General features: G+C 39.1%; 2 protein-coding genes across 2 annotated transcripts; both read left to right on the forward strand.

Moving 5' to 3' along the window:
* Positions 1-8567: 8567 nt before the first annotated feature.
* Positions 8568-25980, forward strand: LOC103511404 (zinc finger protein mnm-2-like). The gene is made up of 5 exons (XM_008476129.2): positions 8568-8771; positions 21626-21739; positions 23074-23187; positions 25211-25372; positions 25534-25980. The coding sequence occupies exons 1-5, from the start codon at positions 8568-8570 to the stop codon at positions 25927-25929; spliced, it is 990 nt and encodes a 329-aa protein (XP_008474351.1). The 3' UTR covers positions 25930-25980.
* On the forward strand, positions 25959-27163 carry LOC108252657 (zinc finger protein ZIC 4-like). Its single transcript, XM_017444977.2, has 3 exons — positions 25959-26223; positions 26630-26761; positions 26923-27163. The coding sequence occupies exons 1-3, from the start codon at positions 25959-25961 to the stop codon at positions 27144-27146; spliced, it is 621 nt and encodes a 206-aa protein (XP_017300466.2). The 3' UTR covers positions 27147-27163.
* Positions 27164-27484: the final 321 nt, after the last annotated feature.

The following is a 27484-nucleotide window of genomic DNA, read 5'->3' on the forward strand; positions in this document are numbered from 1 at the left end:
TTTGACACTACTGAGGCTATTGATTGCCAACCTAATCAGCTTGAACGGTAGCTCACTTGCCTTGTAACCGCTAGGTTACGGTTTCGATTTCCGCCCGAACTTCATCCTAAACAGACAAGGTTCGTTCTCGGAACGAACCCTATTCTGTCCTTGTCTCTGGCTTTTCCTATTCTGTCCTTGTCTCTTCGATTTCGGGACGATAAGTCTTCAATTCAATAGTTACAGTTCCTTCCTCTTGAACACTTTTCTTCCTATAGGATAAGGAAAGTAAAGAAAAATTGGGATAAGCCTCGTAAAGAAATTTTCGACCCTATAGGTATTATGTACGGGTATAGAAGACACCTATTAAGAAGAGAGCCATGGGTTCATATTTTGACACTACTGAGGCTATTGATTGCCAACCTAATTAGCTTGGACGGTAGCTCACTTGCCTTGTAAGCGCTAGGTTACGGTTTCGATTTCCGCCCGAACTTTATCCTAAACAGACAAGGTTCGTTCTCGGAACGAACCCTATTCTGTCCTTCTCTCTTCGATTTCGGGACGATAAGTCTTCAATTCAATAGTTACAGTTCCTTCCTCTTAAATACTTTTCTTCCTATAGGACAAGGAAAGTAAAAAAAGCGATTGCTTGATATATGGATTATACGGACAGATCTTATAGATATTGCTCTGCTAGATTCACGTGCTTGTCTCATGTCACGTACTCACACACATATGTATTACAGACAAGAAAAATCACTTACAAAAACCAGAAAGTAAAAAAAGCTATTGCTTGATATATGGATTATACGGACAGATCTTATAGGTATTACTCTGCTAGATTCACGTGCTTGTCTCATGTCACGTACTCACACACATATGTATTACAGACAAGAAAAATCACTTACAAAAACCACATCGGAAAGTAAAAAAAAGCTATTGCTTGATATATGGATTATACGGACAGATCCTATAGGTATTGCTCTGCTAGATTCACGTGCTTGTCTCATGTCACGTACTCACACACATATGTATTACAGACAAGAAAAATCACTTACAAAAACCACATCGGTTTTCGCAATTGAATTAAGATGGTTTCAATTAATCTGCCAGGTCTTCGTCTAGGATCAACCTCTTCATTCTATTCTAGCGCAAGAGATATACCGACGAAACTGGTTTAGATTCCTGATTGATTATTCTGATACAGTGATTAAATTCTACTTATTGCAAAAAGACCAAGTAATAGGCTAATAGGAATGTACCTAGAGCAGCGGTCACATAATTTGAAGTACACATTCGAGTGAATTGATTGATTGCAGAAGCGGGTTTTTGAAAGGTAAATTCATGCGTCCATTGAATGGAAATATTGTAAATTCTTTGGATATTAAATTGCATCTTTTTATCTTCAAAATTAAAATTAAAGATCAAATATTAGCTAATCTAGCCTCTTAAGTGGCGTTTCGTCATCGTTTTCCACTACTGTTTGTCATTGGATTGATGGTTTTTATCTTCAAAATTAAAATTAAAGATCAAATATTAGCTAATCTAGCCTCTTAAGTGGTGTTTCGTCATCGTTTTCCACTACTGTTTGTCATTGGATTGATGGATTGCACTGGTTTGTTCTCGGAACGTATGGCTTTTCACTATGCTGTCCTCCTCTCTTTGATTTTGGGACGATAAGATATTCATTGTTGGACAAGGCGTACGTATATTCCGTTCGTGCGGGTGGAGCCTCGGGCAGTCAGGGGCCACTCAATGTACCTATTACCTACTAAGTATACTAAAAATATCTACTAAAAATACCTATTAGGTACCTACTAAGTATAACAATTAAAAAAAAAAAATCCGCCTATAATATAAGCATCCCCCCGTCAATCCAATATTTGATGATCCACGTCTGGAGCCTCGGGCAGTCAGGGGCCATTCAATATGTACCTATTACTATTACCTACCTACTAAGTATACTAAAAATATCTACTAAAAATACCTATTACCTACTAAGTATAACAATTTAAAAAAAAAATCCGCCTATAATATAAGCATCCCCCCGTCAATCCAATATTGATTGATCCACGTCCCCTAGGGTGTAACTCGAAGAGGAAACAATTGAACCGAAAAAGTTCCAATACCAATATACTCGCCGGTATCCCAAGTTACATATGTATCCTTATACAACCATACCTACCTAGGTATATACCTATAGTCATTCTAAATCGAACTACCTATACACCTAGTCATTCTTAATCCCGGAAAAACATCACTTAAGTCTCCCATACTTCGTACATGTCCAAATCCTAATTGGTAATGCCATGTAAGTAATAGGTAATAGGCCAATAGGTATGAAATGTACCTAGAGCAGCGGTCACATAATTTGAAGCACATATTCGAGTGAATTGATTGATTGCAGAAGCGGGTTTTTGAAAGGTAAATTCATGCGTCCATTGAATGGAAATATTGTACATTCTTTGGATATTAAATTGCATTTTTTATCTTCAAAATCAAAATTAAAGATCAAATATTAGCTAATCTAGCCTCTTAAGTGGCGTTTCGTCATCGTTTTCCACTACTGTTTGTCATTGGATTGGTGGATTGCACTGGTTTGTTCTCGGAACGTATGGCTTTTCACTATGCTGTCCTCTTTTTGATTTTGGGACGATAAGATATTCATTGTTGGATAAGGCGTACGTATATTCCGTTCGTGCGGGTGGAGCCTCGGGCAGTCAGGGGCCACTCAATGTATTACCTACTAAAAATATCCGCCTATAATTTGGAGCATCTACCCCCCGTCAATCCAATATTGATGATTGATCCACGTCCCCTAGGGTGTAACTTGAAGAGGAAACAATTGAACCGAAAAAGTTCCAATACCAATATACTCGCCGGTATCCCAAGTTATGTATCCTTATACAACCATACCTACCTAGTCATTCTAAATCAACCTACCTATACACCTAGTCATTCTTAATCCCGGAAAAACATCACTTAAGTCTCCCATACTTCGTACATGTCCAAATCCTAACTGGTAATCCATTCCTTAGATCCACGTATGTGTGATTATGTGAATGGTATCCTTATGTAGCCTCCTGATACGTGATACGAGGACAAATTGGGCTTGGTTTTGCCTATTGTCTATTCCGACCGAAAGTGGTTCTAATTCAACCGAGTGAGGTGAAAAATGGCGTTCAACTTTGAGAATGGAAGAGAGTGGGGACTTGAGGAGAAGAATAAAAAATAAATAATTATAAATATGTAATAAATTAAATTATAAAAAATAGGTATTGAATACATATAAAAAAAAATAAATTAAATTATAAAAAATAGGTATTGAATACATAAAAAAAATCATGTGAAAATTCTTCTTATTGCGTACAAATATCAAGTGAATCCCTATCAATCCTTCCACCATCCCACCAAACCGCACCGTGAGGTCATTCCTACATATTTCAAGGACCAAAGTCCCTAATGACAAGACAAGACAATCGATAATCCTTAAGCTGATAATGTACCAATTGATCCACACATTCCTCTTTATACATATTCCCAGATAAAAAGCTCTTAACGAAATGACACTTTGGTCAAAGTATGTGTGATAGGTAAAAGGTCCACTTGAGATTTTAAGAGAATGAAGGACGAAAGGAGAATGGCAATTGGCAAACTAATTGCAACTTATAAATGGACCAATAAATAGTTTTATGCTTTAAAAAAAAAGAAAAAAGAATCTACCAGAGCTTGCGAAAAGCTGAGCAAAGTTTTCGATCTTTTCGAGGTACTATTAAAAAAAAAAAATAAATATAATGACAGCATATATCTGAGTAGGTATGTCAAAGATCTAAACTCACATTGGTAAGTTAAACAAATTGCTCTTGCCTCTTCCCAAGATATTATCCAACATTCTCATTTCCCTTTTACTCTGATTCTTCGAGATCTCACATCTTGTGATTCCTTGCCGATTTCAGATCAGTTTATTCTGAGCTTGCTCTGTGTGTGTCGATTCAGCGTACGAATAAATATCAAGATTTTAAATCGCATAAAAATAAATTTCCGATTTTTTGACGTAATTTTGAACGAAGTTGAATAAACACTAAACTAGTGGTACGATCTTTTCTTTGACTCTTTGACGTTTTATTGTAATAAAATTGTTTATTTTATTGATTCTAACACCCTTTTGGTGTAAATTATTTCTCATATTTTTTCGACTTGACAAATTTTCTCCTTTTCCCCGTAAAATTCAGTCCGAACATATCTTTATCTGTTGGGGGCCGGAAATCCCGATAGTTATTGAAGTTATTGAACTTTTCTGATATGTACGTCTGAAGCGGTGAAGTTTTTACGTCAATAAGATTAACACTGCTGTCAAGAATTTTTTCAGTCTTTTGGGTAGCTTTCTTTTCTCTCTCGCCTAGGAGGAAATACTCATTCATTACTTCATGTGGATTTTTTAACGATACCTATTACCGACCGAAGTACTTTCTTTGTGAAAGATGGAAATTTTGAATTTTGTCTTGAATATTGGGTTTCTGTAGTGAAATCCAAACAGAATGAGGATCATTTCTGATTTTTTGTTTGCTGCTTTTCCCATTTTTACTATGCTTCGACCTGAGTTCACTATGTCCCTATGGAGTGCAGGTTCTTTTCTTTCCTTGCTGTTCTTTGTGAATTTTGGGCCAATCAGTTTTGACATCTATGTATGTAGATTGAAGAGTAGGTGTATAGGCAACTGTAGAAATAATTCCAATCTCTAGTAGCGCGGTCAAACTTGACTTGGCGGAGCTAAGAAGTCATTCCGTCATTGCATAGAAATTATTGTTTTTGAATTCTACTTGTAGCTGAAAAGCAAGTACCTACATAGTTTGGGAGCTTGTAATTATGTAGGAGTAGGTTTTGTATGTAACTAATATTATAGGCACTACTTAACTATGTCATCATGGTCAGATTACACAGGACAGCTCTAGCTAGACACGTGCAAATTAGCCGTAATAGATACCACCTACCTAATCCTAGATACCCATCAATAATTCAATAAAATAATCGACACCATTAAAAATCGGTCAAACTGTCTTGACTTGGCGGGGCTTGGCGGAGCTAAGAAGTCATTCCGTCATTCCAGAGAAATCATTGTTTTTGAATTCTACTTGTAGCTGAAAAGCAAGTACCTACATAGTTTGGGAGCTTGTAATTATGTAGGAGTAGATTTTGTAGGTACCAGATATTATAGGCACTACTTAAATATGTCATCATAGTTAGATTACACAGGACATATATAAACACGTGCAAATTAGCCGTAATAGATACCACCTACCTAATCCTAGATACCCATCAATAATTCAATAAAATAATCGACACCATTAAAAAAATAATCATCCTGATCATTGCACGATTTGAGGCCGTAATCATAGTCATTAGTCCTATCATAGTTATAGCCCACATACCAATAGCACTAGCAGCAGAGATGTGCGAACCGCAAAATGGAAAATGTAAAATGTACATTTACATTTTACATTTCAAATTGGTTTTGAAAAAGCATTTTGCATTCAAACTACCTAGGTATACAGTAGCTAAGCCATTGTAGTACTATAAATAAAGGAGTAGCACCAAGAGCCACTAATATACATACATGGTATCTGGAGATCCATTGTACGCGTATATTTTTCAATAAGATAAATACCAGCGCAATGTGTTTGATTGAAATTTCCAGCGACATGATGGTAAGTTTCGATCAATATGAACATAATAAACGATCCATACACATCTCATCACTCACTTTCTTTTGGTTCAAACACGTTCAAGACTTCTGATTGGATACCGCGAGAAGTATTTGTGATATGAAAAACAGAATTAATATTGAAGTAGCTATGGAAAACTGAATGAATATTGATGTAGAAACGTAGGATGAAAATAAATATATGAATTCAACCTTACAATAGCAATAGCAATGAGAACTAACAATGAGCTATGAACACATTTAACATAACATTATTATCGAGAAAACTGTTTGCAAATAACAATAAATGACTTGATGGTAAAAAATATTCACAGTGAATGCCATTTCCATGCGTGTTCTGGAATAGAATGGAATATCTTGTTTACTGCTAGCTGAATGAGACTGAAAAGGACATTTAAACTCATTTTTTTTTTTTTTTCTAGAGTAGGATGGGAAAGGGCTTTTTAAACACACAACTCAACTGAGGTGAAAATAATTATGGATCACTGAAGTTAATCAACGTTGCACGTGGTTGGTATCCGGATGGGTGATCATGTGGACAATCGCGTGCTGTTTTCCCGGCCCTACTCAGGCTGGTTGAGGTTAATGTGAGTAGGCGGGTAGCTTGTCACCAAAGGGGGTTAAAACGCCCGTCAGTAAATATCTTGGTGCAAATACCTTCGTGGTCACACCTACGAGTTCAGTAACGTTGGACCCCTTAAAAATAAACAAAGGCACCAAAAATGCAACTAGTGTAGCTAGAAAAAAAAACCTCCTCTTCTTCATTTCCCTTATGCCCTAACGAGCGTGGGGTCCCCGTAAAAAATAAATAAATAAAGACACAAAAAATGTAAACAGTGTAAAAAGTGGCAAGAAAATACCTGAGGTCTCAGCGGGATATGAAGTGAGACATTCTGAGTCTAGCGCCTCGTACTCAGACCATTCTAATATTGGTATAGCACCTTACCGAGCCTAATGTTAAGCAGGAGTGGTCTCTACTTCCATTCAACAAGAGATTAAGAGATTTATCTGATCATTGCACGATTTGAGGCCGTAATCATAGTCATTAGTACCATCATAGTTATAGTCCACATCCCAATAGCACTAGCACTAATAGACAAGCCCACAAGTCCTAGAAGTTAACCCAGAAGAGCCGAACCTTTTCCTTTTTCGTTTGATCTTGCTGAAAAACTGCACCTAACTCCGGACCGGTACTGAGTAAATATGTCAAATAATAGTGAAAATAGTAGGAAATTTTGTTTTCTAACTAATAGACAAAGCCCCGATGCACTCTGACGTGGAGCGACTGAGATATTAGCGAAAAAGAGATAAGGGTTTGGTCAAGTTTGATGTGGCTTTAATGTAGGCCTCGGCTCTTATGGGTTAACGACGGGCATGCACTTGTCCATTACTCATTACTCGATGCAATGAAGCTTAACATGACGATTACTGGTACAGGATAGAGGACAAGTGTCAAAAGTCGTCCTTAGGAACCGTGGAATTGCTACAGGCAGCAGTGAAGTCACCGGTAACCCCATTCATGTCCAGGTATTAGAGATCTCTAGCATGACTAGGTATACTCATACCTAGGACTAGGAGTAATTTATTCTGCATTATCTACAAATAGTGAACAGTGACCCAGCGCTTCTATAGATGTAACTGTTCGATTACATAAAGTGTCGAGTTTACAAAAGGCAACAGAACTTGAACCGGTCCCAGGAATCTTGGACGAACATGCCAACTTGTGTTGTCACTGCGGTTTTCTCAACATTTCTCCTTTTTGAGCTATGTATTTGAGCAATTTCAGTAATGAGCTCATTGGATATTTGATCTAGTATTGAGAATTTATCTTCTAGTATTCGCACGTCCATGTCACTTTTAATTTCTGAACATTGACTTCTAGGTTTTGACTTACATATATTGAATTGTATCCTGAAATCCTGAGAGAGAGACATACGGTTTCAACAAAGTAATTTCTTGATTCAAGGGTCTTCGTCCTTTATGGAAGTCTTTGATCAGTCGTTGGGATAATTGGGTGTTCTAAGGCGAAATCCTTGTCTGCGGCGACCCGGCGACAAATTTGCTTTCAAGGAGGTAAAGGTATTTTTATGGCATCCATTGTTTTCAAATTTAGCTTCTGTTTGATTTTCTCCAAGGATCTACTCGTATCTCTTCACGATGTTCTTCCAGTTCTTCTACTTTGGCTCTTCCGCAAATAGGAATGTCAAGTCAATCTTTTATTGAGAATCGCAATCTTCCTTTGCCACAAGTACACGATTATAAGTAGGTATTTACATACCTTAGTCTTACTGATTCTTGGGATCTTCTTTATCAGAATGATTCATCTGATTCCCATGGCGGTGTTGATCCTTACGTGAAATTCCAAGTCATAAAACTCGTACATCTTCGCGCGTTATGTAGGAGAAATCAACTAACGCCACAGGACGCTTTCTGTTGAACTTTTCAGGAACTTTAGTGCTTGACCAGCAAAGTATACAAGCGATACTATACTCGGTTTGAGTGCTAACGATAACTAATGAACGAAATCCGGAAAAACAAATTTTAAATTTAAAAGACCGCGTGTGTATACGAGTGTTTTCCCCCCGAAAAACTACTTCATAGTGCGTTCCATTTCGGCCGTTCCAATCGCGAAGCCGCAAAGTTTGTGCTTACTGAAACTTTAACGGTGACAAAATGAAGAGACATTTCAGTCTCTTACGAATTGGATTACTCCTGTAAAATCCGGAAAAACAAAATTTAAATTTAAAAGACGCGTGTGTATACGAGTGTTTTCCACCCGAAAAACTATTTCATAGTGCGTTCCATTTCGGCCGTTCCAATCCGAAGCCGCAAAGTTTGTGCTTACTGAAACTTTAACGGTGACAAAATGAAGAGACATTTCAGTCTCTTACGAATTGGATTACTCCTGTGTACCGTCACTTTTGGCGTGTCCGCCATCACAACCGCCAAACAGGCGGATGTGAGTGAGACCAAGGAAGTGGCACAACCAGCGGCCGTGTCATCGACAGCAGAAAGCTTGCCAACTCCCAGTGCTCTCAGATCGGATCACAACTTCACCGACTTTGTTCAGGTAAGCGCGATCTGGTGTTGGATGGGGAAGATTGAGGCCCGCCGTACATTGGAAGCATAGACGCGCGACTTTTGGTGGAGCGTCAAGCTAGCCGGGAGGCGTGCACACGTCAAGAGTTCAAAGCGCCGTGTCGCCCGGTAGTATAACTCAAAACGAAACCTATGAAAATGATAGAGACTCTCTACAAATACATAGACTCTATAACATTTTCTTAGATTTGGTTGTCCAGGCGACTACGTGCTACTGAAAGTCACTCGACCAAGATTCCAATGTGAGGCGGGCCTAACGGCGGAGTTTGTTTGTTGCATTTCAACTTTTCAGTTTGGATCGGGCTTTTCTCCGTCTTTTTCATAGAAGCACCTCTGAATGTGTAAGAACACCTTTAATACTTTATGTAGTTACGGAAGTCAAAAGTTCGAAGAGACAGGCAGCACAAAGCTTGCACTAAAGCCCAGTACACAAGCTACGAAATATCTCCCAATCCTAAGGCTTTTTTCCGTCTTTTTCATAGAAGCACCTCTGAATGTGTAAGAACACCTTTAATACTTTATGTAATTACGGAAGTCAAAAGTTCGAAGAGACAGGCAGCACAAAGCTTGCACTAAAGCCCAGTACACAAGCTACGAAATATCTCCCAATCCTATCCCAGCCTTTCGAGCTTTCGACAGATGGATGTGTATGTTCGCGTTTGTACGCGATACATGCGCAAAGTTCACTCGTTTATACCTGAAATTCGATCCAATATCGCATTTGATCAAATATATCACACAAATTATAAAAAATAGGTATTGAATACATAAAAAAAATCATGTGAAAATTCTTCTTATTGCGTACAAATATCAAGTGAATCCCTATCAATCCTTCCACCATCCCACCAAACCAAACCGTGAGACCATTCCTACATATTTCAAGGACCAAAGTCCCTAATGACAAGACAAGACAATCGATAATCCTTAAGCTGATAATGTACCAATTGATCCACACATTCCTCTTTATACATATTCCCAGATAAAAAGCTCTTAACGAAATGACACTTTGGTCAAAGTATGTGTGATAGGTAAAAGGTCCACTTGAGATTTTAAGAGAATGAAGGACGAAAGGAGAATGGCAATTGGCAAACTAATTGCAACTTATAAATGGACCAATAAATAGTTTTATGCTTTAAAAAAAAAGAAAAAAGAATCTACCAGAGCTTGCGAAAAGCTGAGCAAAGTTTTCGATCTTTTCGAGGTACTATTAAAAAAAAAAAATAAATATAATGACAGCATATATCTGAGTAGGTATGTCAAAGATCTAAACTCACATTGGTAAGTTAAACAAATTACTCTTGCCTCTTCCCAAGATATTATCCAGCATTCTCATTTCCCTTTTACTCTGATTCTTCGAGATCTCACATCTTGTGATTCCTTGCCGATTTCAGATCAGTTTATTCTGAGCTTGCTTATCCCAACCTTTCGAGCTTTCGACAGATGGATGTGTGTTTTCGCGTTTGTACGCGATACATGCGCAAAGTTCACTCGTTTATACCTGAAATTCGATCCAATATCGCATTTGATCAAATATATCACACACAGCGATCTATCGAAAGTCACAGCGATCTATCGAAAGTCCAGGTTGGAGTTGGAGACCAAGTTGGGACATATGTCATAGCTTGTGTACCGGCCCAAGATTATTTAACAACCCACTATCAATTATTACCTATTCATAAACATTACCCAATCCATGTGGACACACCAGGTTGGAGTTGGAGACCAAGTTGGGACATATGTCATAGCTTGTGTACCGGCCCAAAAGATTATTTGTGTTCGCGTTTGTACGCGATACATGCGCAAAGTTCACTCGTTTATACCTGAAATTAGATCCAATATCGCGTTTGATCAAATATATCACACACACATAGCGATCTATCGAAAGTCCAGGTTGGAGTTGGAGACCAAGTTGGGACATATGTCATATAGCTTGTGTACCGGCCCAAGATTATTTAACAAACCCACTATCAATTATTACCTATTCATAAACATTACCCAATCCAGTGGACACACGTACACGTGTCCACATAACACAGGTCTTATGCTAAACTGTGCAGTTTTTTCTCTCGAAAAGTGAAAGGCTGCAGACATCGATTTTTTGTATATTTACAAAATTTACAACATACATCTAATTGGCACCCTCCTGCCCACATGTGTTAATATATCCATAACTACACGTTTATTAATTTTAATTACAACTCTGAGGCTTGCACGCAGGAGGTCCAGGTTCGATTCCCGGCGGAGCCGAGGTTTTTTTCGGCTCTGTGCTTGGAGTTCGGGGTGCTCTCAGCCTCGTGAGGACAATTGAGTAGCTACTTTAATCGGGTAGCGACCAGTGGCGGCATTACCAGAGTAAAAAGAACAATTATGTGATATGTCATAAATGGTAAAGGAGGCTCTTAGTAATGCTGTGATATCCACAAAAAATATGAAGAAGCTCTCAGCTTCACCACAAAGAAATCATGATGGGTAATTACAACTTTGTTGAGGGGTGTAATTATTTATCTTCATATAGCCATAGTCATATGGGCATATGCTTAAATCTAGTCAGAATCATCAAATCATCTGTATTATACGAGCTAAGCTTTATATGTACATAGGTAGGTATAGCAAAGCGAAATACATATTGCAAATGTCAAATATCCCATAATTTATCTTGAAATACAAAATGAAGAGAAAGAGAAGACATAAGAGAGAAGGAGAGTGAGAAAATCCAAAATGGGCGTTCAAATTCCAATAGTAGTAGTTGGGATTTTGTAGTCGATTGTAGAACTAACTAGATAGCTAAATAGTAGATTTGTTAAAGGTAGTACGTAGTGATGTAAATTAATAACATTTTATATTCCCATTTCTAGCAAAACAGAGCAAAATAGTCTGTTTCGTCGAGGTAAGGAGAGAGTCTTCTCGGAATTCTTCTTTGGTTAGAACCTACCTATGCACCTATATCTACCTATTTACCTACTTACTACCTACCTATGCAACATGTTGTACCTCTGCAGATTAATTACTTTTCTCCCCTACTTTAAATTTATAAACTTACCAGACTGTTCTCCTAGATACAAATCTTTCAAGCAAGATCCTCTTCTTCTGCTGCAGCTGTCTCCTCCCTGCTGTGCCTCCACTGAACCTGTAAATCGAGAAATTTGAGGATTAAAGTCTCTCAAAAAAATAATAGGCATACGTAGTTCATTCAACAGCAGAAAAACCCAATCACGAAATTCAACAGCAGAAAAACCCAATTAGCAATTAGCTTAGAAGGTAGCGCGTCTGCCTTGTAAGTGCAAGGTCTCGGGTTCGATGACCGCCCAGGGCGGATTTTATCCTGAACGGATAGGGTTCGTTCTCAGAACGGCTGACTTTCTCCTATCCTGTCTTCCTTCTCCGTTTGATTTCGCGACGATAAGACCTTAGCAGTTACAGTTCCTCCTATGAAACCTCTTTTCAAAGGAGGGGGGGGGGGATCGGAACGATCTTTAAAAAATATCTTAACCCATTCCAGAGATTTCTGTTTTGAGCACTCCTTTGCCAGTTTTTGCCTGCTAGGATTTCAATATCTTTATCCCATCTATCAGGGTGTCTTACCACGGGTCTCTCCAAGCCCCTTGGTTACCATTCAAAAATTTATCATATTTGTTCTGTACTAGGGCAGATTGTCTTACTTGGTGTACACGTACGTTTATCAAATGGTAGACTGGAAAGAGGTGCAGAATTTGGCGTCTCCACTAATCACGGAGATTTTACCCAATGTTAGGATCGATCCGACGCAACGGTGGCTACATCTTTTATATGTATAGATACCTGTATTTAATTCAGCAAAGGAGTCAGCGGACTTATAATAATTTCATATATCTCCGCCACTGATGGAAATCTCTTTTATTTTGTTTTTATCTCCTGGCAATATTTGGTCTCAATATTTTGCGAGGTGACTTCCTCGATGGAGAATAGAAAGATTATACCATTACGACCCATTATCCAATTAGACTGAAATTATCCGCAGATTATACGATGAGACATCTCGGATATTTTCTTTTCTTACGATCACTCCTTTCACTCTTCCCGGATCGCATGGTTGGGTGGAAAAGCTTCAGGAGAACTTAGTCAATATGAATAAAATTAAAAATCAATAATAATTACTTATTACTGGCTGAAGCCTCGGTGACCAATTGACCGTATGTATGTCATCACGTCATGAGGATTCAGGATCTACGCCTAAAGATGTGTTATAAAGTTATAATGAATGATACTAACTTTGTGTTATGCTGTTATGAAATAACATGAATATTTATTATAGTGTGCCAAAACATGAATATTTTGAATCTTTTCTGACGCCAAGAAATAATACCTACCTATTATAGGATCGACATGAAAAGAACTAACCAGAGAATGAGGATTCCTATAAACTCTGAGGAAACTGAAGACAATGGTGCAGAATCCAATATCTCACTTCTCGATACCAGTAGGTACCTACCTATACATACATATTGACGACAAGTATTTTATTACTCACAAAATACTAAAAGTAAATTACTGTTGTAGATCTTGCAGTGGTATCTGCAGATTCTTGTTTGTACTGTTAACCATTTAACGAGGAAAATATGTAATGAAACAATAAGTTGGGAAGAAGCAAGTGTTCTGTATTTACAGAATAATGTCAAAGTGCAGTGTGTAGGTACGTAGGCACAGAAGTACCTATACCTACACTATGGAACAGTCTTTATTTAAATGTCACCTCCAGAGGTTCAGTGGTTTAGTCAGGATAGGAGAAAACCATCCGTCCCATCCCGAGAACGAATCTTTTCTGTTTAGGATAAAATTCACTCCGGACGGGAATCGAACCTGTGATCTGGCCCTTCATCTTCCGAAGCTAACTAGGCTGAGAAAATGACTTAAGGTGTATCCAAATATAGTCGACTGGCCGTCGATCGACGAGGTAAATACATATATGTTGTTGAAGCAGTGTGGACAGTTCAGTCGACATTGGGCGTTCAACCATGTGTGGACACACACAGTAGTTGCAATCGGTGAAATCTAGATGATTAGTGGAAATGCCAAATTCTGCACCTCTACCATTTGATAAACGTATATGCGTACACCAAGACAGACTGCCCTAGTACAGAGCCAATATAATAAATATGTGATGGATGTCTTGTATGAAATCAATTATGGATAGAAAATCTAGATGATTAGTGGAAATGCCAAATTCTGCACCTCTACCATTTGATAAACGTATGCGTACACCAAGACAGACTGCCCTAGTACAGAGCCAATATAATAAATATGTGATGGATGTCTTGTATGAAATCACCGGCTCTTATGGGTTAACGACGGGCATGCACTTGTCCATTACTCATTACACGATGCAATGAAGCTTAACATGACGATTACTGGTACAGGATAGAGGACAAGTGTTAAAAGTCGTCCTTAGGAACCGTGGAATTGCTACAGGCAGCAGTGAAGTCACCAGTATTAACCCCATTCATATCCAAGTATTAGAGATCTCTAGCATGACTTGGTATACTCATACCTAGGACTAGGAGTAATTTATTCTGCATTATCTATAAATAGTGAACAGTGACCCAGCGCTTCTATAGATGTAACTAGGTACATATAAATGATTATAAAATTGACTCAACTGACTCTAAAATTGATTCACGAAAATGATATGTAATATCACCAATCATAATCACATTAAGTTTAGCTACACATTGCAGGATGATTTACTTCTGTGGATATGTAGAATTGTAGATGATATAGGTACATAGGTATCTATGTATGTACCTAGAGAAGGTGAATGAATCTACACAGATAACCTATATCTATAGAAAAGGCATTTACATGCAGGCCCTTTTCAGTCTTACTGGGCCCGGGGTCAACTTTAACAATAGGCCCCTCAGGGCAACAATTTTTAGCTAAATCCCATTTTTTAAAGAGGTTTGATAGAGGGAACTGTATGTATTAAATCTCTCAAAAGAGGTCTTATCGTCCCGAAATCGAAGAGAGAAGAAATACCTTTCTCCGGATAGGAGAAAGAATGATTTACTTCTGTGGATATGTAGATGATATAGGTACATAGGTATGTATGTACCTAGAGAAGGTGAATGAATCTACACAGATATGCTATATCTATAGAAAAGGCATTTACATGCAGGCCCTTTTCAGCCTTACTGGGCCTGGGGTCAACTTTAACAATAGGCCCCTCAGGGCAACAATTTTTAGCTAAACCCCATTTTTTAAAGAGGTTTGATAGAGGAAACTGTATGTATTAAATCTCTCAAAAGAGGTCTTATCGTCCCGAAATCGAAGAGAGAAGAAAGGTAGGATAGGAGAAAGCCAGCCATTCCGAGAATCTGTTTCGGTTTAGGATAAAATCCACCCCAGTGGGGAATCGAACCCGCGGCTGGCTATTTTGGAGGAGGTTCCAGGCCCCCTTGAAGAGGCCAAGCCCGGGGCAAAAGGCACCGAATAGCCCCCCTATGTACCGCCCTGTTTACGTGTGTACCTATGACTACATAATAGTTATGCACTAAACCTACATGCATGTAAACTCTTTGTAACTATTGCATCTAACATTAAATTGTCATCAAATAAGAATCTCATGTAGAATTTAATAGGTACAGAACTACAGAGATATTTACTTGGATACCTGTTATGTCAGTTTTGTCTACTGTCTAGGCTTCTAGGCGATTGAAATTATTAAAATGACATTAGAATGTAATGAGTAGGTATAAATTTACGGTACCTATTATGTCAGTTTTGTCTACTGTCTAGGCTTCTAGGCGATTGAAATTATTAAAATGGCATTAGAATGTAATGAGTAGGTATAAATTTACTACCCCATTGGTAAGTATTGAGAGATTCATCTACTAGATATAACTAGAGGATGAGCAGTTTTGACTTATATTGAATTGTATCCTGAAATCCTGAGAGAGACATACGGTTTCAACAAAGCAATTTCTTGATTCAAGGGTCTTCGTCCTTTATGGATGCTGGAGAATAGAGAGATTATACCATTACGACCCATTATCCAATTAGACTGAAATTATCCGCAGATTATACGATGAGACATCTCGGGTATTTTCTTTTCTTACGATCACTCCTTTCACTCTTCCCGGATAGCATGGTTCGGTGGAAAAGCTTCAGGAGAACTCAGTCAATATGAATAAAATCAATATTTACTTATCCCTAGCTGAAGCCTCGGTGACCAATTGACCGTATGTCATCACGTCCTCCAGGGTGCAATAGTCCTACATACTGGACTCCGCACACAGGAATTTCGTCAGAAAAGACCCCCATTTCAATGTAATGTAATGTCATCACGTCATGAGGATTCAGGATCTACGCCTAAAGATGTGTTATAAAGTTATAATAAATAATACTAACTTGGTGCTTGGTGTTATGAAACAACATGAATATTTTGAATCTTTTCTGACGCCAAGAAACAATACCTACCTATTATAGGATCGACATGAAAAGAATTAACCAGAGAATGAGGATTCCTATAAACGCCGAGAAAACTGAAGACAGTGGCACAGAATCCAATATCTCACTTCTCGATACCAGAAGGTACCTACCTACCTATACATACATATTGACAAGTATTTTATTACTCACAAAATACTGGAAGTAAATTACTGTTGTAGATCTTGCAGTGGTATCTGCAGATTCTTGTTTGTACTGTTAACCATTTAACGAGGAAAATATGTAATGAAGAAAAAAAAATCATGTGAAAATTCTTCTTATTGCGTACAAATATCAAGTGAATCCCTCCCTATCAATCCTTCCACCATCCCACCAAACCGCACCGTGAGGTCATTCCTACATATTTCAAGGACCAAAGTCCCTAATGACAAGACAAGACAATCGTAATCCTTAAGCTGATAATGTACCAATTGATCCACACATTCCTCTTTATACATATTCCCAGATAAAAAGCTCTTGACGAAATGACACTTTGGTCAAAGTATGTGTGATAGGTAAAAGGTCCATTTGAGATTTTAAGAGAATGAAGGACAAAAGGAGAATGGCAATTGGCAAACTAATTGCAACTTATAAATGGACCAATAAATATTTTTATGCTTAAAAAAAAAAAAAAAAAAAAAAAAAAAAAATAATTTTTTGTAGGTATATTTACAAAATTTACAACATACATCTAATTGGCACCCTCCTGCCCACATGTGTTAATATATGCATAACTACACGTTTATTCATTTTAATTACAACTCTGAGGCTTGCACGCAGGAGGTCCGGGTTCGATTCCCGGCGGAGCCGAGGTTTTTTTCGGCTCTGTGCTTGGAGTTCGGGGTGCACTCAGCCTCGTGAGGACAATTGAGTAGCTACTTTAATCGGGTAGCGACCAGTGGTGGCATTACCAGAGTAAAAAGAACAACTATATGATATGTCAAAAATGGTAAAGGAGGCCTTTGTAATGCTGTGAATGCTGTGATATCCACAAAAAATATGAAGAAGCTCTCAGCTTCACCACAAAGAAATCATGATGGGTAATTACAACTCTGGCCATTTTGTTGAGGGGTGTAATTATTTATCTTCATATAGTCATATGGGTTCACGCTTACATCTAGTTATCAGAATCATCAAATCATCTGTATTATACGAGCTTTATACGAGTATTATACGAGCTTTATATGTACATAGGTAGGTATAGCAAAGCGAAATACATATTGCAAATGTCAAATATCCCATAATTTATCTTGAAATACAAAATGAGCACCCTTTACTCCGTCCCATCGAAATGGCTCTAATTAGGCACCTTGATTTTTTTCAACACATTTAATTGGGACTGGGTTCCCTTTTACTATTTTTGGATTACACCATCATCAGTTATTATAAGAAAAGAGAACGTTTTCAATTCTGCCCCAAATCGAATACCTATTTGACTAAACCCCCTAGTAAATTGAAAATCAAAATTCCAAGGCTAAAATTTTCAATGAGGAAATCTCCGCATCACCTAGTGACGGATCCCATGGTATCAGACATACTATGTACAAGCCATGCTATGGTATCTACCTATACCGATACACTTACCTGGCTCTTTCTTCAACACATTTAATTGGGACTGGGTTCCCTTTTACTATTTTTGGATTACACCATCATCAGTTATTATAAGAAAAGAGAACGTACATCTTACTTCTAGAGAGGAAAGGATTGAGCGGCATTTACACACGTCAGAAGGTTGCTCGGTATCTAATTGCTGATCAATACATCACAAATGACCTTTGTACGCATCTTTCAATCTGGGTCAGCAAACGTTCAAGAGATACTCTGACAAATTTGTTTGCTACGGCTCTTTCTAATTTCATTAACTTCATCCAGTGTTAAATACAGTTGTTATTAAAATCTAATGAATATAATGTGTTTTTCAACCAGATTTGACGCAAAACATGCTATCTTTAAATGAAAGTGAACAGATTTTTATGCTGACGACGCGAGTTTCAAGAACATAAGAGAACGCAGATAGCTACATCGAATGTGCCTACATAGGTACCTAAAGATACCTTAAGATGTGTCCAGGTGTCTACACATAATCGACCGGCCGTTGCCTCGATGTCGAAATGGTCGATCGACAGCCGCGCGTTGACTATGTCTTTAACCTGATATGGCCGGGGCCGCAGAGATTAAACCATTAACTTTTAATCTTGGATTAAGCGATCTGATTGGTCGATTTCAATTCATTTAGCCAATAAAATCGTTTAATCCAAGATTAAAAGTTAATCATAGTTTAAATATCCGATTTTGGTCCTGGTTAATAATAGACATAGGATCTTCTTGGAACTTAAGAATGCTGGGGTAAAAGGACGTTGTAGTCCTATTCGATCAGGATAAACTAGGGGTATATTCTGTTCTTGTATCCTACCAGACTATCCTAGGGAATATAATCTATTTCCCTCTCTCTAATATCAACATGGACCTTCACAAAGTTACTGAGACATCAATCAAGATATACTAGGGAACTCTATAGGTACCCAACCAAAGTCGAGCTACGAGCTCCTAGTAAAGAAGCCACCATGAGCTCTAGAGATCTGACTAGCAAACATCGGAAGTAAATTAGCATAGAGCAGAGAGAAATTAAAGCTACAGAACCTCCAGTTCAGTGCAGCGTAGGAGAATAAAATCATTACATCATCCCAACAACTTTGTTATAAATAAAGCAGACTGCATTAAAGTTTCAAATGAAATATTATAAGTAGGTAATTAATAAAATAGCCTCTACACATACCTACCTCTGAGTATCTACGTATGGATACTCGTACTTCACTGCTTAGCTAGGGAACTCTAGGTACCCAAGCAAAGTCGAGCTACGAGCTCCTAGTAAAGAAGCCACTATGAGCTCTAGAGATCTGACTAGCAAACATCGGAAGTAAATTAGCATAGAGCAGAGAGAAATTAAAGCTACAGACAGAACTTCCAGTTCAGTGCAGCGTAGGAGAATAAAATCATTGCATCATCCCAACAACTTTGTTATAAATAAAGCAGACTGCATTAAAGTTTCAAATGGAATATTATAAGTAGGTAATTAATAAAATAGCCTCTACACATACCTACCTCTGAGTATCTACGTATGGATACTCGTACTTCACTGCTTACGTAGGTACTTTTTTTCACCTTATGTTACCTTCTTTTCACTTATAGGTATTACGATTTACCTATGATGAGCAAATTCTTACTCCTTACCCAAATTAGGTATGGATGAAAGGAAAATGACCAAGCTAATGATAGAGAGAAGGAAAGGGAAGGAAGGAGGTAGAGAAAGAGGGAGGGAGAGAAAGAGAGAGAGAGGGAGTGAGATCATGTGTATTGATGGTCCATGGTCCAATTTAGTTATATCATTAAATTATAGTGCCATTAAAAACCTCTAAGGCATATTTCTCTCTCTCTCTCTCTCTATCAAACCTCTTGAGTCTAACTCTACAATTCGAAATTTTAGCAATTACCTAAATATAGGAAGGGAAAAGGCATGGTTTATTTTTTGACAAATGGACAAATGACAAGTCCACCTAGGTAACCTATACAGGTATGACCAATAAACCAGGAATTTTATTGGAAATGAGGTCAAAATTGTTATAGGTAAGCAAATACCTACATAATTGAAAGGAACTTAAATTCATAAAATAGGACGAAACCATCTTCTCTTTAACCTTTAAGCCGGTACATATAAATGATTATAAAATTGACTCAACTGACTCTAAAATTGATTCACGAAAATGATATGTAATATTACCAATCATAATCACATTAAGTTTAGCTACACATTGCAGAATGATTTACTTCTGTGGATATGTAGATGATACATGTCGAGAAGGTGAATGAATCTACACAGATACATAACTTGTATCTATTGGAAGGGCATTTACCTACATCGAGGCCCATTCACATCCTCACTGGGCCAGGGGTTAGATTCGTATAAGCTTAACCCAACTTTTAGGGCTGTTGCCCCTACACCTAAGCCTCAGATTGGGCATTTTGTGTATGGAGTTAAGCTTGAACTCCGAGGCTGGGCCCGGAGTTCACACCAACAAAAGACCTCTCCTGGCAACATTTTTTTTTTTTTTTTTTTTAACTTTTTTTAAAGAGGTTTGATAGAGGGAACCTCTCTCAAAAAGGTCTTGTCGTACCGAAATCGAAGAGAGAAGAAAGACAGGATAGGAGAAAGCCAGCCGTTCCGAGAGAAAACCTTATCCGTTTAGGATGAAATCAGTCCCGGGCGGAAATCGAAACCGCGACCTAGCGCTCACAAGACAGACGCGCTACCTTCAAGCTAACTATTAGGCTGACCATTTTGGGGGGGAACATGGCTGGTTCCAGGCCCCCTTGAAGAGGCCGAGCTTGGGGCAAAAGGCACCGGATAATCCCCCTATGTACCGCCCTGTTTACGTGTGTACCTACTATCTATAACTACCTAATAGTTATGCACTAAACCTACATGCATGCAAACTCTTTGTAACTGTTGCATCTAACATTAAATTGTCATCAAATAAGAATCTCATGTATAGAATTTAATAGGTACAGAACTACAGAGATATTTACTTGGATACCTATTATGTCAGTTTTGTCTACTGTCTAGGCTTCTAGGCGATTGAAATTATTAAAATGACATTAGAATGTAATGAGTAGGTATAAATTTACTACCCCATTGGTAAGTATTGAGAGATTCATCTACTAGATATAACTAGAGGATGAGCCAAATTCTGATGTAATAGATAATAGCAGGTATCACGTGTTATAACAGATTATTATAAATTAACCTTTTGATACTTCCTGACCCATGTCCTAAATTTATTCAGTAGGCACGAGCCCTTCTTATAAAGTAATAAAGTGCTACTTCTCTAAATATCCTATTTCATGTTTGATGACTAGGTTTAAAGTCCGGTAAACAAATTATTGGTCCGGGAGGAACTTAGCATTTTCTAGAGTCCAGAACATAGGTAGCTCAAATAGATTTGACGAAAAGGTCGGTCTATGGTTAGTTTCCATTTACCTATCCCTTGTTCTCCCAAAGTGCCTCCTTTTTGAACCTCACTCTTTTGAACCCACGAACTCAGTAGTGAATCAACCAAAACCCACAACTTGACTAGGTTAAAATGGTGGACTTTGGATCTGAAAGTTGTAGGTTCGTATGAGCTCAACCCAACTTTTAGGGCTCTTTGGCCCTAAACCTCACCATCAGAGTGGTCTTAAGTGTACGCAGTTGCAGGTTAAGTTGTAGGTTCGATTCCAAGGCCAAAAGTTAGCGTGGTATACCTATTTATCAGAGAACGACATTCATTTTAAAATTCCTCTTCTAAACTCCGCCCATGTGTTGTTTTCCAGACGTACAGAAACCCCCTGGGTACGGTCATGCTAGTCATGATGACCCCACATTGTAAGGACATGGAGTGTCTGCACAATCAGCTGATGACCGAACGGCAAATGTTCCTCAGTCAGGTGAGCCCGAAAACTGGCAGAACCAGAGAGACACAGCTTAATAACTCGAGCCTACCTTACATGATCGAAATTGGAGCTTAAACCTACCTTACACGATCAAAATGGGAGCTTAAACCTACCTTGTACGATCAAAATTGGAGCTTAAACCTACCTTGTACGATCAAAATTGGAGCTTAAACCTACCTTGTACGATCAAAATTGGAGCTTAAACCTACCTTGTACGATCAAAATTGGAGCTTAAACCTACCTTGTACGATCAAAATTGGAGCTTAAACCTACCTTGTACGATCAAAATTGGAGCTTAAACCTACCTTGTACGATCAAAATTGGAGCTTAAACCTACCTTGTACGGTCAAAATTGGAGCTTCCTCGTACGATCAAAATTGGAGCTTAAACCTACATTGTACGATCAAAATTGGAGCTTGAACCTTATACGGTTAATTTCTAAATAATAATAATAAATAAAGAACAATACATAAAAGTAGGTATTGCTCTGTAAGGTATGCTCTGGCAATAGCTGTGTCCTCTGATAGTATGGTTTTCGTGCTCTTTCCCCCAATCAGGGAAATCTCTTCTCTTGACTCTGTTATTAGGGCTTTTTTCCGTCTTTCATAGAAGCACCTCTGAATGTGTAAGAACACCTTTAATACTTTATGTAGTTACGGAAGTCAAAAGTTCGAAGAGACAGGCAGCACGAGGATGAGCCAAATTCTGATGTAATAGATAATAGCAGGTATCACGTGTTATAACAGATTATTATAAATTAACCTTTTGATACTTCCTGACCCATGTCCTAAATTTATTCAGTAGGCACGAGCCCTTCGTATAAAGTAATAAAGTGCTACTTCTCTAAATATCCTATTTCATGTTTGATGACTAGGTTTAAAGTCCGGTAAACAAATTATTGGTCCGGGAGGAACTTAGCATTTTCTAGAGTCCAGAACATAGGTAGCTCAAATAGATTTGACGAAAAGGTCGGTCTATGGTTAGTTTCCATTTACCTATCCCTTGTTCTCCCAAAGTGCCTCCTTTTTGAACCTCACTCTTTTGAACCCGCGAACTCAGTAGTGAATCAACCAAAACCCACAACTTGACTAGGTTAAAATGGTGGACTTTGGATCTGAAAGTTGTAGGTTCGTATGAGCTCAACCCAACTTTTAGGGCTCTTTGGCCCTAAACCTCACCCTCAGAGTGGTCTTTATGTATACGCAGTTGCAGGATAAGTTATAGTTTCGATTCCAAGGCCAAAAGTTAGCGTAGTATACCTACTTATCAGAGAACGACATTCATTCTAAAATTCCTCTTCTAAACTCCGCCCATGTGTTGTTTTCCAGACGTACAGAAACCCCCTGGGTATGGTCATGCTAGTCATGATGACCCCGCATTGTAAGGACATGGAGTGTCTGCACAATCAGCTGATGACCGAACGGCAAATGTTCCTCAGTCAGGTGAGCCCGAAAACTAGTAGAATGCAACTTGCAGAGTTGTTCGTGCAACAGGACCTAGTCTTGTTATCACTATGTAATCGAATGATAACAATTTCATACCAGAAGCCACTTCCTTCTAGCTTCCAGTTCTATCATACAGTGTCTCTTATAAGCAGAGCTAACTGCAGACTGCAGAGTTATCTGCGGCTGAGATAAAGATGATAATCTAGCTCGGTCAATAAACTACTTAATAACTCGAGCCTACCTTACATGATCGAAGTTGGAGCTTAAACCTACCTTACACGATCAAAATTGGAGCTTAAACCTACCTTGTACGATCAAAATCGGAGCTTAAACCTACCTTGTACGATCAAAATTCGAGCTTAAACCTACCTTGTACGATCAAAATTGGAGCTTAAACCTATCTTATACGATCAAAATTCGAGCTTAAACAAACATAGGTAGCTCAAATAGATTTGACGAAGAGGTCGGTCTATGGTTAGTTTCCATTTACCTATCCCTTGTTCTCCCAAAGTGCCTCCGTCTAAATATCTTATTTGATGTTTGATGACTAGTCCGGTAAACAAATTATTGGTCCGGGGGGAACTTGGCATTTTCTAGAGTCCAGAACATAGGTAGCTCAAATAGATTTGACGAAGAGGACCGACCGTCGGTCTATGGTTAGTTTCCATTTACCTATCCCTTGTTCTCCCAAAGTGCCTCCTTTTTGAACCTCACTCTTTTGAACCCGCGAACTCAGTAGTGAATCAACCAAAACCCACAACTTGACTAGGTTAAAGTGGTGGACTTTGGATCTGAAAGTTGTAGGTTCGTATGAGCTCGGTTTTGACTTACATATATTGAATTGTATCCTGAAATCCTGAGAGAGACATACGGTTTCAACAAAGCAATTTCTTGATTCAAGGGTCTTCGTCCTTTATGGAAGCCTTTGATCATGTCGTTGGGATAATTGGGTGTTCTAAGGCGAAATCCTTGTCTGCGGCGACCCGGCGACAAATTTGCTTTCAAGGAGGCAAAGGTATTTTTATGGCATCCATTGTCTTCAAATTTAGCTTTTGTTTGATTTCTCTCTCTCCCTGTTTCTTGAAGTCCAAATGTTTCTATTGTTGGAAACAATTCTCACCAGTGAGAGAAAAAAAAAAAACAGATGAGATGTTATTTAGATTCGTATCATCATTCTTGTTTTTATTACTCTTGCTGATACTGAGGTGTGTAAATAATAACTATGTATGCATCTAATACTATGATTACTATCCACTATTATCTATCTCGTGCATAGGATAAATTCGTACTTACCTATCTAATACTTATCCCTAGAATAGACCAGTTTCTACCAGGAAAAAAGATAAAAGAGAGTGGATAGGTACCTGGAATGCGTTGGTATGGTCAAGAACAGAGAAATTGGAAAGCATAGGAAGACGGAAAAAGGGCTATACCAAGACAGCAATGAATTTGGAAAGCAGGGGGAAAATAAAATACGTCGAGAGAGAGAGAGAGAGAGAGAGAGAGAGAGAGAGAGAGAGAGGGAAAGAGAAAGTGAAGGAGAAAATGATTACTATCCACTATCTATCTCGTGCATAGGATAAATTCGTACTTACCTATCTAATACTTATCCCTAGACTAGACCAGTTTCTACCAGGAAAAAAGATACAAGAGAGTGGATACCTGGAATGCGCTGGTATGGTCAAGAACAGAGAAATTGGAAAGCATATAGGAAGGCGGAAAAAGGGCTAGACCAAGACAGCAATGAATTTGGAAAGCAGGGGGAAAATAAAATACATCGAGAAAGAGAAAGTGAAGTGAAGGAGAAAATGTTAACAAATATCGAAATCGAAGAGAGAAAGAGGACAGGATAGGAGAAAGCCAGCCGAAGCTTACGATAAAGTTCGCCCCGTTAGGCGATCGAACCCGTGATATAGCGCTTGCAAGACAAACACACTATAGCCTTTAATATTATTATGTTAAGGCGGTCTCTTCCAGATCCCTTATGTGCCGCGTCCATTTTAATTTAGGAATATTTCAGTTCCCCCACTGTGCAAAAGCTTTCTCACGTTTGGAAAACCTGAAGATTCACCAAAGGTCCCATACCGGGGAGAGACCCTACTCTTGCACTTACGAGGGATGCCACAAGGCATTCAGTAACAGTTCGGACAGGGCGAAACACCAGAGAACTCATTTCGACACGGTAAGTTTCTTTTGAGTCCTTTTGGTTCCCGTTATTGGGCGATTTCAAAGTATTTGTAGATCATCATCTAGCTCAATTATGTGTTCAAGAAACCATTGCTAAATTGTAGCCAGGTTCAAACAACATGGTGATAATTTCCTTCTATTCCTGTTTGTTTCCAGAGACCCTACAAGTGCATGTACAAGGGTTGCACCAAGCGCTATACTGACCCTAGCAGTCTAAGGAAGCATGCTAAGAACCACAACCACGACCATCTCACTCCTGCCAAAATGAGAAAGCTCAACTATGCCAAACCCGGCGACATTGTCCCTTCCGTGCGAAACGTCAACAGTAGTGTCCCATTGAACCCAGACTTCACCGTGTTTAGCTGTGGTGAACCCAACCTCCTGATGGAATCCTACGAGTTGCAAACCGTGACTCATGATCACATGCTGGAATACATTCCTTACGACACTATCCATGCCACTGGGAACATATCTCGTAACTTGCAAGACGTGCCTGACCTCGGTCTTGGCTTTGGCTATCAGGAGGGAGAGGCTGCTCAGTTCAGTTTTTGAACACCAGGGCGCGTCTCCAGTCTGATGCCATGTTGCCATGTAGTCACCAAGTTGTGTCCGACGGCGTCTCCTCCTATCAGCACAACCTTTTCCCCTACACGGATGGTTCGCACCAGAACCAAATCGTTCTCCCCAAAGACGAGGGAGAACTTCTGAACTCCATTGTGATCCAAAGATCCTCGGCGGCCATCAGCAATAACGCTCAGCATGAACAGAGTGCCGTCGATAGCACTTCCCGCGTCACAGCAACTCCGTCACCACCGGCACAAGAGACGTATGACGCCGACAAAACAGGTGAGTTTGGCATTAAATAAATAAATGCCGTTTCTTCGTGTTATTAGATCACCACTTTGGTGCTCACTGGAGCATTATAGGATTTTCCAAAAATCTCAATAAATTCCCAATGTTTACTCACTATGCAGGCACCGGTCGCAATGTGAATTTATATTACATAGTGTTACTCATTTTCCTCACGAGGCTAAGTGGGCCCAGCAACAGCCAGTCGCGGACTCAATCATTTGTATGATGAAAATTTTTTGACCGCGCCGGGATTCAAACTCGAGTCTCCCGCGTGAAAGGCGAGCACAGTGACCACTAAGCCATGGGAGCTGATGACTATGTAAATCCCGTAGATGTGTTCGATTGGGTATAAATTCCATGGTACTCATCAACTTACTATCCTGATGTCCTTTGTCTTCAGGCCTGGTGGAATGTCGCTGGGAGAACTGCTGGGAGGTTCACTCGGGCCAAGCAGCCCTGGTCAACCACATCGAGCGTAACCATGTAGATTCCACGCATAGCAACGAATATGTCTGCTACTGGCTGAACTGCCCTCGGGCGAAGAGAGCGTTCAACGCCCGCTACAAGTAGAATGTCGCTGGGAGAACTGCTGGGAGGTTCACTCGGGCCAAGCAGCCCTGGTCAACCACATCGAGCGTAATCATGTAGATTCCACGCATAGCAACGAATATGTCTGCTACTGGCTGAACTGCCCTCGGGCGAAGAGAGCGTTCAACGCCCGCTACAAGTTGCTGATCCACATGCGAGTACATTCCGGCGAAAAACCGAACAAGTGCCCGGTAAGTGACTTTTGGAATTTTGTCTTCCATGGAGAGAGCTTGCGGATTGAAGGAATAGATAGAGGGTCGACTTTTGCCTCTAAAGGTGTGTTCTGTACACAAAAAGCCCAAAGTGGCAGAGGTGCAACCCTAACTTGAGAGAAAATGCTGTTCGAATACGAATACGAAAAAAACGCGTGTTCAAACATAGTTGACCGGCCGTCGATGGACGATGGTGAATCCCCACCCGTGGCACAAGCTCCGGCTTTTACGGATGGGTACACCGTTTTTTGAATATTTATTTAATTGAGAGATTTGTACCGAATAACTAATAAATGAAAACTTCTTAAATAAAATAAATAAAAAAATGTTATCGAGGAAGTGTGGACGGTTCAGTCAATATCCATCGATGGTCGGTCGACCATGTGTGGACACACCTTAAGACTTTTGGACCCAGTCTACAGTCTCATGTTCATTTTATGGATGTCTATTTTTTG

This window comes from Diaphorina citri, unplaced genomic scaffold (assembly GCF_000475195.1).
Source record: "Diaphorina citri unplaced genomic scaffold, Diaci psyllid genome assembly version 1.1 scaffold711, whole genome shotgun sequence".
Classification (NCBI taxonomy): Eukaryota; Metazoa; Arthropoda; class Insecta; order Hemiptera; family Psyllidae; genus Diaphorina; species Diaphorina citri.